The sequence below is a fragment of the Cydia amplana genome, chromosome 5, assembly GCF_948474715.1.
Source record: "Cydia amplana chromosome 5, ilCydAmpl1.1, whole genome shotgun sequence".
Lineage (NCBI taxonomy): Eukaryota > Metazoa > Arthropoda > Insecta > Lepidoptera > Tortricidae > Cydia > Cydia amplana.
This window is the reverse complement of record NC_086073.1, coordinates 8,638,689-8,656,789: the sequence shown is the minus strand read 5'-3', so window position 1 is coordinate 8,656,789 and position 18,101 is coordinate 8,638,689. Positions and strand designations below refer to the sequence as shown.

General features: G+C 38.0%; 3 protein-coding genes across 4 annotated transcripts; 1 reads left to right on the top strand and 2 right to left on the bottom strand.

Annotated features, from left to right (window-relative positions):
* Positions 1-53: 53 nt before the first annotated feature.
* LOC134648014 (uncharacterized) lies at positions 54-9,026 on the bottom strand. The gene is made up of 12 exons (XM_063502448.1): positions 8,839-9,026; positions 7,468-7,520; positions 7,032-7,170; positions 6,376-6,477; positions 5,833-5,998; positions 5,493-5,632; positions 5,303-5,372; positions 2,654-5,188; positions 1,941-2,474; positions 1,556-1,735; positions 1,187-1,438; positions 54-596 (listed from the first exon to the last, which is right to left on the bottom strand). The coding sequence occupies exons 1-12, from the start codon at positions 8,911-8,913 to the stop codon at positions 394-396; spliced, it is 4,449 nt and encodes a 1,482-aa protein (XP_063358518.1). The 5' UTR covers positions 8,914-9,026; the 3' UTR covers positions 54-393.
* A 716-nt stretch (positions 9,027-9,742) lies between these two features.
* Positions 9,743-12,163, top strand: LOC134647927 (BTB/POZ domain-containing protein 6-B). Of its 2 annotated transcripts, none has more exons than XM_063502305.1 (2): positions 9,743-9,769; positions 10,763-12,163. In XM_063502305.1, the coding sequence occupies exon 2, from the start codon at positions 10,763-10,765 to the stop codon at positions 12,095-12,097; it is 1,335 nt and encodes a 444-aa protein (XP_063358375.1). In that variant the 5' UTR covers positions 9,743-9,769; the 3' UTR covers positions 12,098-12,163. The 2 variants fall into 2 exon arrangements, with proteins under 2 accessions (XP_063358375.1, XP_063358373.1); XM_063502303.1 differs by lacking the exon at positions 9,743-9,769 and adding an exon at positions 9,856-10,034.
* A 3,781-nt stretch (positions 12,164-15,944) lies between these two features.
* On the bottom strand, positions 15,945-18,101 carry LOC134648460 (peroxisomal N(1)-acetyl-spermine/spermidine oxidase-like). The gene is made up of 2 exons (XM_063502980.1): positions 17,563-18,101; positions 15,945-17,474 (listed from the first exon to the last, which is right to left on the bottom strand). The coding sequence occupies exons 1-2, from the start codon at positions 17,862-17,864 to the stop codon at positions 16,172-16,174; spliced, it is 1,605 nt and encodes a 534-aa protein (XP_063359050.1). The 5' UTR covers positions 17,865-18,101; the 3' UTR covers positions 15,945-16,171.

Here is an 18,101-nt window from a genome sequence, read left to right as displayed (position 1 = left end):
TGATCATAAATGTCCATATAAAGTTTAGTGAAATAGAATAAAAGATATTTAGGTAGTTTTATATTATTTTATTACCATTTATTAAATTTTAGGTACTTCGAAAATGAAGTAGACGAAATTAAATCTTACTCGATCACAGATGTAGTGTAATTAAAGATACTATTTACATGACTCAAGCTCCTTAAGCTAAGCTTAGTTTCTTACATAATATACTTAGGTACTTAATTCGGTTGCAGTACTCTGGTACTTTGGGCAACCTTCTTTAATAATTAATATTTGCTTAGCTTAACTTGACTTACATAAAATAGTCAAAGTTATAAGAAATTAAAATATTGTCTTTCACTTAAAATCATTTTCACCTTTGTCCCCGCACATCCACACAAGTTGAATTGTTTAGTTGTGAATAAATATTTTCGATACAACTTGCCTCCACGACTTCACTGGCCTTTCTCTAACAAAGTTCCTCAGTAGCTCCTCAAATTCCGGTGAGATACTCTCTGGAGTCCAGCAAAGCAATGCTCTGATCACCCGGTATAGGTTATGTCGACTCATGAATATTAAGCTTGTGAAAACCGATTCCTCCATTTGTGGCGAAGCTGGGGATGAAAAAAAATAAACGTTATATTATAATTTGAGCGTATTATTTACAATGTTGGATGGTGGGAAACGACTCGGGATACGGATCCAAGCCGCGTAGCCAACATGCCAATTGCTTACGCTCCGTAGCGATCGAAACTCAACTGTCACTGTCGCACTAATAGAGAGACACAAAGCGTTTCGTTGTCGAAGCGATAGCGATTGTCAGCTTGGTTAGACCGGCCGGATGGATAGCAATCTAACAGAATATAAATAAAATTCAAATTTACTTTCTAGTTACTATTATTTTTCGGAAGCGTCAGAAGAAGCGGTAGGTAAGTATAAAGGATTACTGAACGGATAAACCTATGAAATAGAAGGAGAATTCATATAGTCGGACAAAGCTAACTCTGCATCGACTTTGTCGTGACAAAGACTGGAAGGTCAGAGTAAGCGCCATGATTTACAAAAAATTGCATTTATGGTCACACTTCCACACTTTGGTCATTCCAATTTTAGTCTTTGCAAACATAATTTATTCTGACTAGCTTATTTGTTGCTTACGTGATTTCGCGGTGCTTTTATTGTTAAATTAACAATTAATACTTACGATTACGGTCCAAAATATCAAACAGCTGGTTCATGACAATCTCACAATTAACTTTCATTTCCATAGGGAACGGCTTTAGCAATGGTCCCAGCAAAGCCACGCAGAACTGCTTGATTCTCTCAGGTACACTGGCTTGCTCTATTATCGGCAGCAGCATGTTTTTAATGATGTGCTTTTGACACCATTGTGCGCCATTCCTCTTTGCAATGATTATGAGAGACATTCTTATGATTTTCTTCTCACCTGAAATGTCTGAAAAAAAAAAGTAAAAGTTAATTATTATTTCTCTTTTATTACATGATTAGTTGATACCATACATTGTCCGTAATTTTATGATTTGCGGATGTAAAGTCAGTAGTATAATAATACCTCTCAATTCCAGAATAGAGTTTCGGATCATCTCAAGAATGCCAGGTTCATTCCACTCTGAAACTTCGTAGAAATACTTCCTATGGAGTATATTTCTAATTTCTTGCACTCTATTGAATTTATCTTCGCATTTGTAGAAGTGCAGTAGGTAGACAAGACATTGGACCAGGGGATTTTTAGCTGCAAAAAGACAACAAATATATTTATTAAAGCCAATAAACAAATACCTACTTACGGTACAGTAATATGATAAACTTCCAATGGAGAACCTTTTTGTAATCTCTTGTTGAAATAGGATTGAAGGTGCGAAGCAATAGGATTTTATCTTACATAAATAAAGTCATGACACAATATTACATATGACAATAAGTAAAAATAATCATACCCAGTCCCAAATGCGCCAACGGTAAAATGTGCATCCACACATCCATGCACTGTTTTATAAGCGGCACAGCTTTGTACTGAAGACAATACATGGCGTCCATTACAAATAGCCTCAGTCGGTTTCTATCCTTATTATATCTACATAGAACAGCATAAAAATGTGACAAAGTTTCAATAACGTCAAATTCGGGTGTCCGATTCAACATGAATAGCGTGTATTCAATGAAGCTCAGTATGCTTTCCACTACGTTGAAATTGGGCCAGTTAAGTTTAAGTTGTGCCACAACATATATGAGTATTTGCTCAACTTTGGTCATAGGTGGTGCGGGTGGAACGTTAATTTTATTATACGACTCCATTTTTCTTGCAGGCTCCTTCAAGAAGTTTATAAGCCCAGATATAAAATGATCTGCCTGTTTGGTTTTTAAGTCCTTGACCAACTGGTCCATTGCCTGTTTTGAATCTTGAGGAGGGAGTTTCTGTATGTGCGCAACGCCGTCTTCTAATTCTTTACAAATTGCACTGATGGTATTATCTAAAAACAAAACAAGGAAAGTTAGAAAGGCACATAGATTTAAAAAACACATTTAACCGATTTGCAAAACCGAAGTGATCCCATAAGTGAACAAAGTTTTGTACGGAACACTAAAAATATATTGAAAAGGATCGTCATTCGTCATATTCCAGCACAAACCCCTAGCATTTTAAACTTACCTGGAATTTTGGGAGCATGTTTCATGCTTTTTCTGCCATATTTATCTATGAAAGTGCATAAAATCCCAGGCTTTTTATTTTCTGACTGTTTTGCTGAAGCACCACTAACATCTGGCATTGGTTGGTCAGATTTAGCCGGTTTGTCAACGTCACTGTTGTTAAATAGGTCCAGATCATCATAACTAATAATATCTTTAGCAAGTTCACTTCGTATTTTAGTTTGTATTTTCTGGTCAGGTACATTTTCAGGATTCATATCTTCATTCTCGCATTGAATTGATGAACTTCGTAAGATTCTTTTCGGAACAATATCTGGTTTATCACACGCCGGGCGCTTAAGCCGTTTTCGGCTGTCGGGTTGCACGGCCTCAGTATTTGCGTTCTCATCCTCCAACATAATGGGATTATCATGCTTTACAAAGCTTTGAATTTGTGTATTATTGTTATTAGTTTCACTTTTATTGGCGACTACATTTTTGCCGTACCTTTTAAGAGCTGGAGATTTCAAATGATTTGTATTAAAATGCGTCACTTCCGAAATGCAGTCTTGTTCACTCTCGCTTTTACTTTGCTTGCGTGTTGGAAGTCCTGGTAAGGATGCATCCTTTCCTACAGCAGCGCATTTTAAAGTTTCAATAGGTTTTGATGGAGTTATCAAAGTGTGTTTATTTTTATTACCTTGTTTAGTGCAATCAGGGTTCATACGAGTTTTGATAGAACAATCCTCTTCAGGTAATTTATTTGGAGATACCGGTAAAAGCTTTTCATGGGTAAGACTTTGATCATGCCTATGAATTTCCACGTTATTTTCAATAACCGGGGACGGCAACTTTTCAATCTGTATAGATTTATGAGTATTCTTTTTTGGAATGGCAACAGAAGGAGACTTCTTCTTTACTACTTTTTCTTTAGACTTCAATTCGGCCATAACTTTACAAGCTTTTTCATAAGCGGTTTTATCATTATTGGGGGAAACGGAGTCGGCCAGAACCCTCTGTTTATTTGCCGTCAAGCGCTTCGGCTGGATACGTAACTTTTGTCTAGTTTTTCTTTCCGGCAACAATTCCCTCATTATCTTGCTCCTAGGCGCCATGTTCTTTCGGAGTTTTTCTATTTTTGTCAACCTCTTCTTCGGCGTTTTTTTGATAGGTTTCTCTTCGGGAGGAGATCGCTGCTGCTCCATTAGTATAGCATGCAGGCTACTTCTGTCACTCTCGTTCGAATCCGGGGCCAACTCGACAACAATCTCATGTTCGTACATCTCCCGGTCCGACGACGCCTCACCCGATAAGGACCCCTCGTTCGACAGAGGATCTTCAAATTGCAAGTTCTCCTTGGATTTGAAGCTAATATTTTGCTGATCACTGATGTTTGAAGTGTTTTCATCGGCGTCCACCGGTGCTGGAGACAGGGATGGTGACCGGAGCGGTGGCGGCGACGCGGGGGACGGCGAGCGGGACGACAACGTCATCGGTGGTTCTTTTGCGATAACATCACAAGGGCTCGGAGGCGGGTCGTCGAACAGTTCTTTCATTTTTGATATTTTACCCTTGAACCCGGCCTTCCTTTTGATCACGTCGGATTTATCTATCGTTTCCTCCTTGTTTTCGACGATGAGAGCTTCAGGTTCGAGATTTTGGAACAGATTTATTCCGTTCTCTTCCTGCGAACACTTATCTCGTAAGATTTTTTGCGCTTCGGTATTCGTAGTGTTCGCGTTGAGAATTGACAGGAAACATTTAATAAATGTATCGTTCATGCTCGTCACTTGCTGGGCCAGTTTATCTACTGTGGTCTTCAGGGCGGCGTTGTCTTCCTTAAGTTTGACCGCGTCCGGGCACACGCCGGCCGTGTGTAGGACGGTTTGTGTGGCGATATTCAATGCCACTTCTGTGCGAGATTTAGCCGGTGTGGTGGGAAGGGGCGTTATTAAGTTCTGATTGAACCGCATTTTATCGAATATCATCTGAATTTCTCCGTCGCTACTCTCGTCATCGAAATCGTTAATGTTGTTTATATCCAGGTGCACTTTCTCCTGAGTGTTAGGATCGTTGATAGAATTTAAATTACGGTCAGTTATTCTTCGACTTCGCCTGAGTGGACTGATACCGGTCACGCAAGTTGTATTTTTGTCTGTGCTTGTTGACATATCATACTGAGTTACAAATATGGGACTAACTACTCTGTCAATCATAACAGGTGGGCTGTGGTGGGATTTAGCTTTATTGTGCAAACTTTCTTTATTTGATAGTTCAGAATCTTCAGTCTCCATTTCTTTAGAGAGGATATCTTTAAAAATGATTGGACTCGTTGCGATACTATTGACCTCTCGTGTTAAAATAGGGCTTGTGGCAATACTGATAACCATTTTATTTTTACTAGCTACGATTTCCCCACTTGAAGGGCTATGATTAATGAAATACTCTGGACTCAGTATTGAGCCGGCTAAGCTACACGCTAACGACGAACCTCGGCCAGTATCTGAACTGACAACTCCGGTACTACTTTCAGAATCATCTTCCGTATTCGTATTTTCTGAAATGATAAAAAATATTGAGTTTGAGTAATTGAGAGCACTATATTTTTTTTATTCACTATAATATACATATATTGATAATTTGCTTTGCTAATATCTAAATAGAACTTTACCTTCATTGATATTGTTTTTTTGAAGTTTGAGTGCAGTTTTATCCTTGTTTCCTGCTGGCGATCCCAGAACCTGAAAATTCACATTCAAAATTCAGTTTAGACTTTTAGTACGATCCTGTTTACACCCTATTTAAACGCTTTATAGGCCCCAAAAGGCTTTAGAGTAGTAGTGAAATTAATAATTACTTACATTATCAAGCTCAGCACCCAAAGGTGAAAGGCAATCTTCAAAAGTATCCTCATCAGAACTGTTCTCCCTATCATTTTCGTTGTCGCCATCTATGTTTCCATATTTATTCAAAAATAATTTAATTTTCTTTGTAACTTTTTCTGTAAACATTTAAATATTTATTTAAAAGTTAAGATACACGCAATTAAATAATGTAATATAGAAGCACCTAATGTACCTATTGCACGACAATGTACAATAATCTACTTATATATGTTGGAATATAATGTCAAGTATTTTGTTAAAACTATAGAAAGGTGAGGAATGAAAAATTATACACAGAAAATTATTTTTAACTTACTCTTTCCCAGGACGACGTGTTTCACACGGCAGATATTTCTTTTCAGATAATCTAATTCTTTTTGAAGAGCTGCACATTTTTTCTCTGATTCTTTTGAAGTTGACTTCTCTAGTTTTTTTTCAATCGTAAAGGATTCAATTGTAGTTTCGTTTTCCTTAACAAGAAGCTAAAAACATAATAGGTTATATATAATAATCACTAGATAACTGGTGTGTCGTGCCTGCAGTAAACATTTTTTAACTATCTTGTGAAAAATAAACTTTCCTTTGGTAAGCTTCAGTTATTTATAAGTACATACATACACTACATACAGTTGTATATTTTAATATCATAGCTCATTAAGATTTTAAGGAGGTGAGGTATTAAATTTTTGATTGTCATTGTTGAGATATTGCATCTGTGGGACTCAAGGGACCCTTCCATGATACTTAAATAAATAAATAAAAGAAAAATATTTATTATACTGCAAAACAATATAAATTAACCAATTTAGAAATTTTTTTGCAAAGTTTTACAGTTCGAAATGGTACTTTTCAAACTTACTTCCAATTGTTTTGAATGTGATTGTATTCCCTCATATTGGTTAAGCACCATATTGTATTTATCTCCTAATATTTTATGTGCTTCATTTATTCTTTTGATTTCCTGTAAATAAAAATAAAACATGTTATACCTTATCTTAATGATAAATTAAAGTAAAATTTTTTATTCGGTAGACTAAAATGACATTTCATAGTATGAACATCATGTGTCATCTCATACTATGAAATGTAATTTTAGTCTACCGAATAAACAAATAGACTTTAGTTGAAGTGAATTACAGAACTGAAAACACAGTTAAATTAATACTGGGTTGATTTTAATGATTATGTTATACTAGCTTCCCCCATAACTTTGATGGCATGGATTGATGATAATGATGATTGATAAAAACTATTCTACCGTTGCGTCTCAAACTATCTCCATACCAAATTTAATCTAAATTGAAGGTTTAAGTGTGACGAGTTAACAGACAGACAGAATTAGTTTAGCTTTTATAATATTAGTAGGGATAAATAATACTAGCTACCATTGTTGTGGCAGTACAGTACAGTAACAACAGACAGCTAGTTACCTTTTGCTTAATAAATGAGCTCATAATCAGACATAATCTCATGAGTTTTATTAAAATTTGTTCTGATAATAGTTGAATTTATTACCTCTTCCAATCCAGCACTCTGCTCTCTAAATGTCAGGTTTTCCATACAAGCATGCTGATAGTCCTCCTTTGCTGCAAGGGCAAGCTCTTCTAGTTGTTTACATTCTGCTACTTTTGCGTAATACTTTTTAAGGACATCACTGAAATGGACAATAGAGGTTACGTATAACAAATTTTTTTTTGTAATTTGTACATCCACTGCCGAACATAATATCTTCGAGAATGTCTTCCAGAGTTGTAGACTTTAGTGCAATAGTAGCAAAGTTTCCATCCCATCCCATTCTGCTTATGATTACGTGATGATTACCATAAAAATTATGATTAGATATTTTTTATTACCATAAAACTAGAGTTTTAAAAGTGACCCCAAAGACCATAACCATGGCATTGAGTGACAAACAAAAGTTGATTCCCCAAACAAAATAAATAGTGCTCACCTTGTCCGGGTTATTTTGGTTTTAAGGACCCGTACTGTTTGTAACGCCTTTTCCTGAAAAAAATAAAGAACATTGGTATGTATCAAGAAGTGGTATGTGATGGTGGTGGATTGGTATGTATGAACATTGGTGTGTAGTGTTAACCAATATTGAATTGAAAGGTTGGTCTTTTACATGGTAAATAGGTTTATTAAATAAGTAAACAAGTAAGTAATATATGCAAAAAATTATAAACTAAAATTAAAAAAACTACAACTAACTACAATAACAATAACTTAAATTATAAATAAAAAAGCGGCCAAGTGCGAGTCGGACTCGCCCATGAAGGGTTCCGTATTTAGGCGATTTATGACGTATTAAAAAAAACTAACTATATAAAACTACTATCTCGTTCAAACCAATTTTCGGTGGAAGTTTACATGGTAATGTACATCATATATTTTTTTTAGTTTTATCATTCTCTTATTTTAGAAGTTACAGGGGGGGGGACACACATTTTACCACTTTGGAAGTGTCTCTCGCGCAAACTATTCAGTTTAGAAAAAAATGATATTAGAAACCTCAATATCATTTTTGAAGACCTATCCATAGATACCCCACACGTATGGGTTTGATGAAAAAAAAATTTTTGAGTTTCAGTTATAAGTATGGGGAACCCCCAAAATTAATTGTTTTTTTCTATTTTAGTGTGAAAATCTTAATGTGGTTCACAGAATACATCTACTTACCAAGTTTCAACATTATAGTTCTTATAGTTTCGGAAAAAAGTGGCTGTGACATACGGACGGACAGACAGACGGACAGACGGACGGACAGACAGACAGACAGACAGACATGACGAATCCATAAGGGTTCCGTTTTTTGCCATTTGGCTACGGAACCCTAAAAACTGGCTCCAGCTCCGTGCCTTGTGGCAGGGTGCCCAGAAAGGCTGGTGGCATTGCCGCGCTGGACGGCAATGCCAATGCGTTGCGCCAAGTAGGAGCCAGCCCTCTTGTCACCCGACGCCATGGTAAATGTGGTCTGTCAGGTCTGTGTTTGACATCAGGGCACACATTTGTGAAATTTCCGATAGGTTTCAGAACAACGTCTGATTTATGTCCGGTTTTATCAAGCATGAACTCAACACACATGAATATTCTAAATTCATATATAATGAAATAATGGACATTACTGAACAGAGTAATACAATGTTTGCCGCCAACTAGAAATCAAGCATTAAACTAGCCAAACGAGACTTAAAGCTCGTCATTTAATACACAGTTATGATTTGACCTATTTCTAAACATATTAAGTATAGGATATTCATTTAAAATGCTTAATTATTTAATGGATTGTGTTAGACAATATTTTGATCATAACCTAACTTACCAGTTCATATTTACTTGATTGATGGAGGAGTTCAATATCAAAATCCAACACACACTCATCCATTGAAGAGGCCATGATACAAGCAATTGTTTTTAATCACTATTCAACTATTTACACGCCATCATTTCAGTTTTTTACATTATTAGCACACGACAACCGGCAAACATCGCGGACCGCGGACATGGATCATAGACTAGACTACATTACATAGTTTTTTTTTTAGTTATTGATTGCGCCACAGACAATAGTGCTAGTAGACGCATATACCGGACCGTGAGTTTGGTCCCATTGCTTTGGTCTAACCAACTAATCTCTTTCTCGCTTTCACAAATAGCTGGGTTCTTAATGGATTTTTTTATACGGAAACCACCTTCCACTCCATCTCAACTTTGGTACAGAGGGCCTACCGCGAACCACGTTCGACGTGTTGCCTCCCTGTCACACTTACGAACAAATATACAAGTGCGACAGAGAGGCAACACGTTGAACGTGGTTCGGGGTAGGCCCTTGGCTTCTCTATCAGTCTTGCGTATTTGAGGTAGATAATAAAATTTATATTTTGGATTTGCACAGTAGAACCTCTGTTCGATTTCGATCGAGTGGAAGGTGGTTCGACGTAGTTCCGTTAAGGGCGCAGCTATGAGTGAAAGTGAGAAAGAAATAAGCAACCCGGACCAAAGTCGTAGTGCGGTACGCCCGTCTGTTAGCACTATATCACCCATTGTCACATTTGTACGGGTCTATGGAGCCCTTGTAGTTTATTTTCTTTTCTTGTATGGCCTCACTCCAGTGCTGTCAATGTCAATGTCATCGCATCGTGTTTTGATTTGATGCCGCCTCCGCTTGCCGCTGCTGAGGGAGGAGAACGAAGGAAGGCTTGGTCGGTAGTTGGCGCAACGCAAACAAAACAAGCCAGTGGAAGTCGTGTATTGTGAGCTAGTTTTTTTTATTAAGTTTACAGGCTTGTCGTGATATCGATTTTACCACCAATATTTGGAAATCCAACGTTTATCTAATTTGAAATACTTATTATTCAGTAAATATTGTGTTCAGTTATATTAACGCGTGTAAAATTAGAATAAGGCGAGTTTAGTTTACTCAGTGGTTTATCATTATCATCGTAGAAGTATTGAAACCTGTCATTGTGTATCAAGTTCAAGGTTAACGAGGCCGAGTTCATCAACAGCACATAAAGGGTCCGTATAACCTGTTTATTTTTTATTGATCATGTAGTTGTAGATAATTATATTTTTGTTTCTGTGCACTACTTTACACTTGCTAGCAATTTCATTGGAACCACAATCTTCGAAACTAATATTAAAAAAAACCCTACTAATGAAGTTTATTTACCTTGTTTATCGAGTAAGTATTTCGTAAATTATAGATATAACACTTTGTGAAGGAAGTATTTTTTTATTTTTAAATGTAGATATCTCTATGTAGAGGAATGCTCACATCTCTACTTAGACAACCGGGTGCATCTGGTCTTCCAACCTCACTGGTTTCATTAAGTACTATTTTTTCCTTAGTTCATGTTTAGCAATGCTTTATAACTTCATATTATGCTTTAAGTTTTCTGCTAAACTACATCATACCTTGATAAATTTAGATTGTTGCTGTATGCCTGTTGTGGATACTCTATACTTCGTTTTTTTTAGCATTAGAAATAAGGTAAACAATCTTGATGTGTCTTTTAATTGATGAACACATTTTAAAAATAAGTTACGGCAAATATGTAACAATTATGAATCTAATATGATCATTTATATTCTTCTGCTTTCATAAGTAATAGTTACTGATTTTTAAAAAGTGTTTTTCTATTAAGACATGTCAAGATCGCTTACCTTCTTTCAAGTTCTTTCTAATGCTAAAAAAAACGAACATAACCAGCTACTGGCTCACAATGAAATGTGACTTGTTTCAGATGGTGTATCAAAGTAATGCATTCAGACATAGTAGCCTGTATGATAGAGTGGAGAAACTGCTTCTCTCATATGAATGGAGTGACTGCAAGTTCACCGTGGCGGGAAGGCACTTCAAAGCGCATAAATTGATTTTAGGCATCAGTAGTCCCGTGTTTGAAGCAATGTTCTATGGCCCCCTTTCCACTAATGAAGAAATAGCTATTACTGATATTGAACCTGATATCTTCCAACTTCTCCTAAATTATGTTTATACGGATAAAGTTGAAATACCTTCTATTGAACAAGCTTTTGAGCTGCTGTATGCCTCCAGGAAATATTTATTGGAACATTTGTCAGATTTATGCATTGCCTACATACTAGCTAATGTCAGTACTGACAATGTTATCAGAGTCCTGAATTATCCTGATTATTTGCAAGACCAACAGCTGGTGTCATTTGCCCTAAAGTTATTTTGTGAACACGCCAATTACCTATTGCAAGAATATAAAAACATGATCTCATGTTCATGTATGAAAACTATTTTAGAAAGTGATCAAATGAATATATCGGAAAAGTCACTGATTATACATGTTTTTCAATGGACACTACATTACTGCAAGCAGAATAATTTACCTGAGAATCTGGAAGCTAGACATAAGATTTTGATTGAAAATGACTTTTTAAAGTTACTCAGATTTTCTGCTCTTACAGTTAGTGAATTTGAGGAAATCATTGAAAGTAAGGACAATATTCTACTACCAGAAGAATCCAAAGACATAGGTTCCATTATTAAGAAGAATAATAGTGATGATGAACAATTGAATGTTAGCAGCCTACAGTCCATACCCCGGAGCCCTATAAAGCTGCAATGGGACCTCTGCCACCGCCGGCCGCTGCGGTCAGCTGCTCCTATAGTCATAGATTCTAATAACTGTGTCATTAATAGCAGAGTTAAAGTTAACAAGTCTGTCTTCATCAACTCTCTATGCATACCTACGAGAATGGCCCCAATACTAAATTTCCGGAATAACATAGGCCATTCTTATTCTGAGCAGTTCTTTGTTACTGTAGAATGTGAATCAGATAAAAGTATTACTAAATTAACTAACTTTATGAACACGGTTGACTATGACTCTTCAGTGGAAATAGAGTTGTCGGAGCCATACTTTATTAAAAAAGATAAATGGTATAAAATTATTTTCCAGTGGTCGCAAACATTCGACGCAATTACGTATGTTGTCGAATACCGTGAACGAGTTTTTAGTGATCATAAAGTTAGTTTTGAGTTTGATGACATGCCTTCCACTGCCAGAGTCAGTGGAAGTTTCCTTGGAGGGTTAAAATATTGTTTGTAATTTATATTTATTAACACAGAAGCTTGTATTGTGATTGTAAATCTCAGTATTAATTTTTCAACAGCTTAATTTAATTACAATTAGCTTAATGATAATTACCTACAGTAATCTCTATTTATGACTTGAATCCTAAATCATACCTACCATACTAATTTATTTAAATATCCATTGTCCTCCTAAGGCCCAACGAAAAATTGAGTATGTACTTAGTAAGTACGGCTGTACGGCCCCTAGTCTAGTCCTACCAGTAGTACTATTGTTTTAAGGCTTGGCCAGACACAGAGCGCGACTTGGCGCGACGCAGCGCCGCGTGATGCCGACGCGATGACTGTTCAAACAGGGCGCGCGCGGACCGCGCTCTCAACACGCCCTCATCGCGCGCGCGAACGCGGCGCGGCCGCGCGCCACCGCTCGCTGCCTAACGTCCGATCCGACTGATGTGACCCAGCGCAACGCGGCGGCCCGCCGCGTCCGCGCGGCGCAGCGCTGCGCGGACGCAAGGGGCCGCGCGGCGCGGGGCGCGACAGAAGCGGGGCGGGGCGGGACGCAGTCTGTTTGACGTCGGTAACCTGTTAGCATGTGCCGCGGTCGCGCGGCGCGGACGCGTCGCTGCGTCGCGCTCTGTGTCTGGCCAAGCCTTTATACTCATTCAGACCCAAGTACTTAGAAGACTTTTTTTTAATGTTATTGTACTTATACACAGTGTTGGCATCAATCTGAACTAAATCAATCCGGATTGATCAATCGAATTGACGCGTCAATCCGAATTGATCAATTCGAATTGATTCAATTCTAATTGACGCGTCAATCCGATTGAATCAATTGGAATTAACGCATCAATCCTCAATTCGGATTAAATCAATTCTCAATCTAGATTAACCATTTTTTGGGACTTACTTACTAGACTTAAAGTCGATATCTGAGGTTCCCAGAGGTTCGAAAACATGTTCCTGATGTCAGTATTGACTGATGTCCCTTTTTGGGACATTTTTCGAAATTGGCCGATTACGTTCATATTCGTAATCGATATCGACCATAGGTCATCCCAAAAAAGGGCATCTCTCAATATTTCCCTCGGAAACAAGTTTCGAAACCTTTGGGCACCTCATATATCGATTTTGAACGCTATCGGTTAATTTCAAGGAAAGTCCCGAAAATGTTCCAAAAAGGACATCCTTCATATTGCCGTCCGAAACATGTTTCAGAACCTTTGGTAAACTCAGACACCGCTTTTGAACGCATTTGGTCAGTTTCGAAAAATGGCCTAAATAAAAAGGACATTAGGTAGGTACATACAAAGTAATTGTCAATCCGAATTGAGGATTGACCGATCAATTCGAATTAACGATTAGTAATCGTCAATCTTCAATCAGTAGATTTAGAATTAGTTTCGTCAATCGTCAATTCGAATTGATCGGTCAATCCTCAATCGTCAATTCGAATTGATTTTTTGCCAACACTGCTTATACAGCACCTTGTACAGCACTGTTTTTTTTTACGAACTTGTTAAAGGGCTCACAGACAAAACTAAGCAGTCCTTTAGAAGTTCGTACACTCCAATTTCGATAAGCGCGAAATTTTTAAAACAAAATTATGGGTTTTCTATTAAGTCCTACTGGTAGGACCGTGGTACGCTATGACTACACAATTGTTGAAGGAGCTGGGTCTGAATAACAAGGTTAATAAGTACTATGGGTAGGACCTTGGGCCTCAGGAGGTTATAAACCTATTGTAATTGTAGAATGTGCTATCTGGCCACTGTTTGCATGTTCGTGATAAACCTAAAAAATCTAGGCCAATTTTCATGTGTTTTTCTCTGTGTACTTACTCTGTGTAGTCTTGTTCTTGTGGTTGGTTTTTGTGTCTTGTAGTATGTTGGTATATTACGGGAATGGTGAACACTATACTCCAGTCTTCTGACGAAAGTCGGTCAACTCAACAGAGGGCGTACCGCGAAAACCGAAATTCGAAATATCTTCATCTGATTCTCTATCGCTGAAATGTGCAAGAGCGATAGAGAGACAAATAACGTTTTTAAATTTTTCGATGTTGGCGGTAGACCCTCAGTTCATAAAGTTGTAACATACTTATCTCGTAAACTATTGTCCTATTAATCTAATCTAAGTAATAATGATGTGGGTTCAAACTACCTACCAAACAATTGGGCCATCCTATAAAGTGAATAAAGTCCAGGAGAATAATTACCCGTTATTACGTTGTCATACCTACCAGCACATTCTGTACTTTTATGCAAAATTTTACATTTATAACAATGAAATCGTAGTACTTAGGTACATGGAGCTATTCATAAATTACGTCATTTCAAATTAGGGGGGGGGGGGGTCTGGACATCGGATGATGGTACCAAGATGGTAACAAGATGAGATACCATGACGTATTGACGTAGGAGGAAACGGGGTCATTCGAAGCATGATGTTTGGATGATTTTAGGGGGGGGGGGGTCAAAAACCGTCAAAAATAGATGACGTAATTTATGAACAGCCCCCATGTATATTAAGATAAAATTACTAGTTATTGGCACCTCTCTGATTATTGGCACTTTGAGCTTTACTTATGTTTAAGTACCAAACTTCCTGTACAGGTGTTTGTTTTTAATCACCTGCAATAATTTACGGGGTTAATATGTATATAGGTCATACTGAGCAACTTTTCATCATCATCATCAAATTATCTACATTATGTTTGCGCAAGTACGCTCTAAGTTTATATAGACATTAAAGAAAGAGATGTATCAAGAATATATAAGTACATGTGTGCAAAAATTACGAATATAATTTCCACCTTCAGACGAACCAGTACCTAAGCAGTGTAATTTCTGAAATGCATAATTGTTACGTGACCCTGAAACAAGTTAATACAACGTTCCGAGTCAGGAAAACTATTTTTTCAAATGTAGCATTCTGTCAATTCTGTGTACCTACCGCGAACCACGTTAAAAGACGTGTTGCCTCCCTCTCCCTACGTACGAATTTACAAGTGCGACAGAGAGGCAACGTGGTTCGCGTTATAGGCCCTCTGACATCATCGTTGTGTATGTTTACATGATCTGTTGTGTAGGTACGTTTAGAGGCCACGCGTACCCATTCCGCGCAGTTAAATGAGTTACTAGTGTTACTATGTTGTTAAAAGCCAGCATGTGATTGCTGGTTTTAACTCATTTGATTTTCTAACTTAATGCAAACAAAATAAAGTCGATATAAAACACATTTTCGAGTATAATTGTATGATTCTTGTAACTTGGCTTTATGATTAGGTACTTTAACAAGGTAGAAAATCAAATGTATAAAATCCATTAGCGAATTCATACAAGATAAAGGTAAATTGTGGTATTGTATTCCTGCAACCCCCATTAGTGCAATTATATGATTAGATGCCATAATAAAGCAAATAAAAATAATGTAAAAAAGACAGTTTGTTTTTAACTTTTTACACACATTTATTTAGCTTCACTGCGTATAGTATCTGTTCGGAAAGAGAAGAGTCGTGAAATGTATTGGGCCCCATACATTCCACGACTCTTCTCTTTCCGAACAGACTCTAGCTAGAGTAAACCAAGCTAACTCTGCCTGGCATTTGCAATGACAAAGTTTAGCAATATCACCATTGATGTCAAATTTTTATGTTATATGACGTTTATAATGATATACCAGTGATATACCTACTCCCTCACTTTGTTCTATAATAAGGTGAAAATAAAGTTAGGTTAGGTTAGGTAATTAAACGGACTATTTGTCCATGTAGGTATATGGGCTGTAACATAAATGTGAACCAAAGTGGTTTCCGCTTGTTTTATACGATTACAAGCGTTTGATAATCGGGCCCTATGTCTATTAAAATAAATGCATATTTGTGTTTTATATTATTAATGTTTATTGACACAAATTTCATTCCTGACAAGACTAAATAGTAACAAAATGCAATAAGTGACGTGGCGATAGTATAGCGCATTCTCGACCGGCTTGTACCTACATATTGCATTTTTTATGCCGATCCAACTATACACACATTTGACACCACACCACTCATAGACGGACACCAAGGCATCCATACGCGTCATCGAGGCGGTCCCTCGAACTTTTTGGTAAGAAGTACGACACGTTCGGCTTCACGGATTCCACTTAATCTTGCTCCGTGTACAGTAGCGAAAAATCCAGGGACTGTTGCTTCGCCGGCAAACAGCAGCTTTGGCGCCACAGGGTCACACGGTCCAGGCACAGGCGTGCCCAGCTCGCATTGGTGGCTCACAGTAGAACAACAGCTCATGTACGAGTAAGCCCCGCAGAAGTGAGGATCAGAAGCCCATCTTGATCGTAGCATCATTTGGGGGTAAGGTAAACATGGATTGCCAGTAAAGCGTCGCAGTAATAATGTTAATCCTTCTGCCACATCGTTGTCTACCATAGATTCCATCGCCGCGGCCTCTTGCCCCGAGACACAAGCGCACAAAACATGCTTACTACCAGGCAATTCGTCTACAGCACACACACCGCGAGTCCAATCACATCGGCATTGCAACTCCTCAGCAGACCAAGCTAGTTTTAAATTACCCTCGTGACATACCCAGAATGGCTCCGCATATTCGAGAAACACTTTATCCGAAAGCCCATAACCTAAATTGCAAATCGCATCCAATTTACAACTGGGAAGAGGCGGCGCAAACAATTTATCAGCCTGGCATTTAAGGCAACCCAAAGACATTGTAACGATTACATAATCTGCTGATATTTCTTCGCCATCACAGCACTTGACTAATGTTCTACCAGGACCAGAAGTGCCATCACCCCATCGGATCACATTAACAGCTTTATTATAGCGTATGCTATTATCTGGTAAGCCTCGAAGCAGTGGAGCCATCACACCTACGAATCCTAACGGAACTCGGACACTCCCTCCAGGTAATTCAATGTAACTACCGTATTGATCAGCACTGACAAGGGACAAATCATCACCACATCTATTTCGTAAGATATTGCTCAAACCAAACATCACTCGGGATGCATCGTACCTCTGGTCTTCTGGAAAGTTGTGCAATTCTTGTTGTATACGCAAACCAATAAAATTAATTAAAGTTCCATGACAACAGTCGCCGCCTAGTCTAAAAAGATTTGCTGCTTGCTGTTCTATTTGCCGAAAAGTATGGTAAGCTGTTATTGTTACGGGCAAATCCACTGCACGTCCCTCGCTAGTGCAAAACAGACCACGTGACGTGTCTAAGCGAGGTAATGGCATTTGTAGAAGCCGGTCTTGTGATGCGAGAGTATACACTGAATTTGGAAGACAAGCGCCATAGATCCACTCCGCGCCCATTTCTATGATAGAGTCTCCAAGCCAACAGGAATGGATTCTTCCTCCGGGTCTGTAACAAAGATATTAAAAGGTTACAGCAAATAAAAATTAATAAAGTTAAATTATACTATGTTAACACGATGTTCGAATATCAATACCTTTCTTTTGCCTCGAGAACTATAAAATTGCGAATTCCGCATTGGTTGAGCCTGTATGCCGCGGAAAGACCCGCCATGCCGGCGCCAACGATGACCACACGCGGTTCCTGGCAGCAGGGTCCGATGCTGCACGCGTCCATCATGCATTTTTCCTGTCCTACTACAGCGACAGCATCGCTCGCCAGCCTTCGCTGTATAAATGTTGACAACTCTTTCGCGTCATCTTTATCATCCCCTGTGAGAAGCTTTTTCAATGTTACGCGGGCTCTTGTAAACAACGGTTTCATACGAGATGACTTCATCGTGAAGTACTTTAAACAAATAATTTGTAATGATATTTACATTATCGATACACTATTTCACGCTTTCTAATTTTGTTCAAACTTCATTTTCATTACCTATAATTTTGACTTGACTGCCTTAGAAGACAGTTCCATTTCCATAGGCAACTGTCAAGCTTGCGAGAATAATTGTAGAAGAATGTTATGGTATGTGTAGTAATAACTTTAAGGTGAGCGATAAAATCTGGCCAGCCAAAC

What these genes read in the sequence shown, in the direction of transcription:
- LOC134648014 (XM_063502448.1), bottom strand. Translation starts at nt 8,913, where the DNA reads ATGGCCTCTTCAATGGATGAGTGTGTGTTGGATTTTGATATTGAACTC. An exon ending in ACACGTCGTCCTGGGAAAGA is followed by an intron (nt 5,633 to 5,832) that starts GTAAGTTAAAAA and finishes AAATGTTTACAG; the next exon opens with AAAAAGTTACAAAGAAAATT. An exon ending in TGGGTGCTGAGCTTGATAAT is followed by an intron (nt 5,373 to 5,492) that starts GTAAGTAATTAT and finishes GTGAATTTTCAG; the next exon opens with GTTCTGGGATCGCCAGCAGG.
- LOC134647927 (XM_063502305.1), top strand. Translation starts at nt 10,763, where the DNA reads ATGGTGTATCAAAGTAATGCATTCAGACATAGTAGCCTGTATGATAGA.
- LOC134648460 (XM_063502980.1), bottom strand. Translation starts at nt 17,864, where the DNA reads ATGAAGTCATCTCGTATGAAACCGTTGTTTACAAGAGCCCGCGTAACA. An exon ending in GTTCTCGAGGCAAAAGAAAG is followed by an intron (nt 17,475 to 17,562) that starts GTATTGATATTC and finishes TCTTTGTTACAG; the next exon opens with ACCCGGAGGAAGAATCCATT.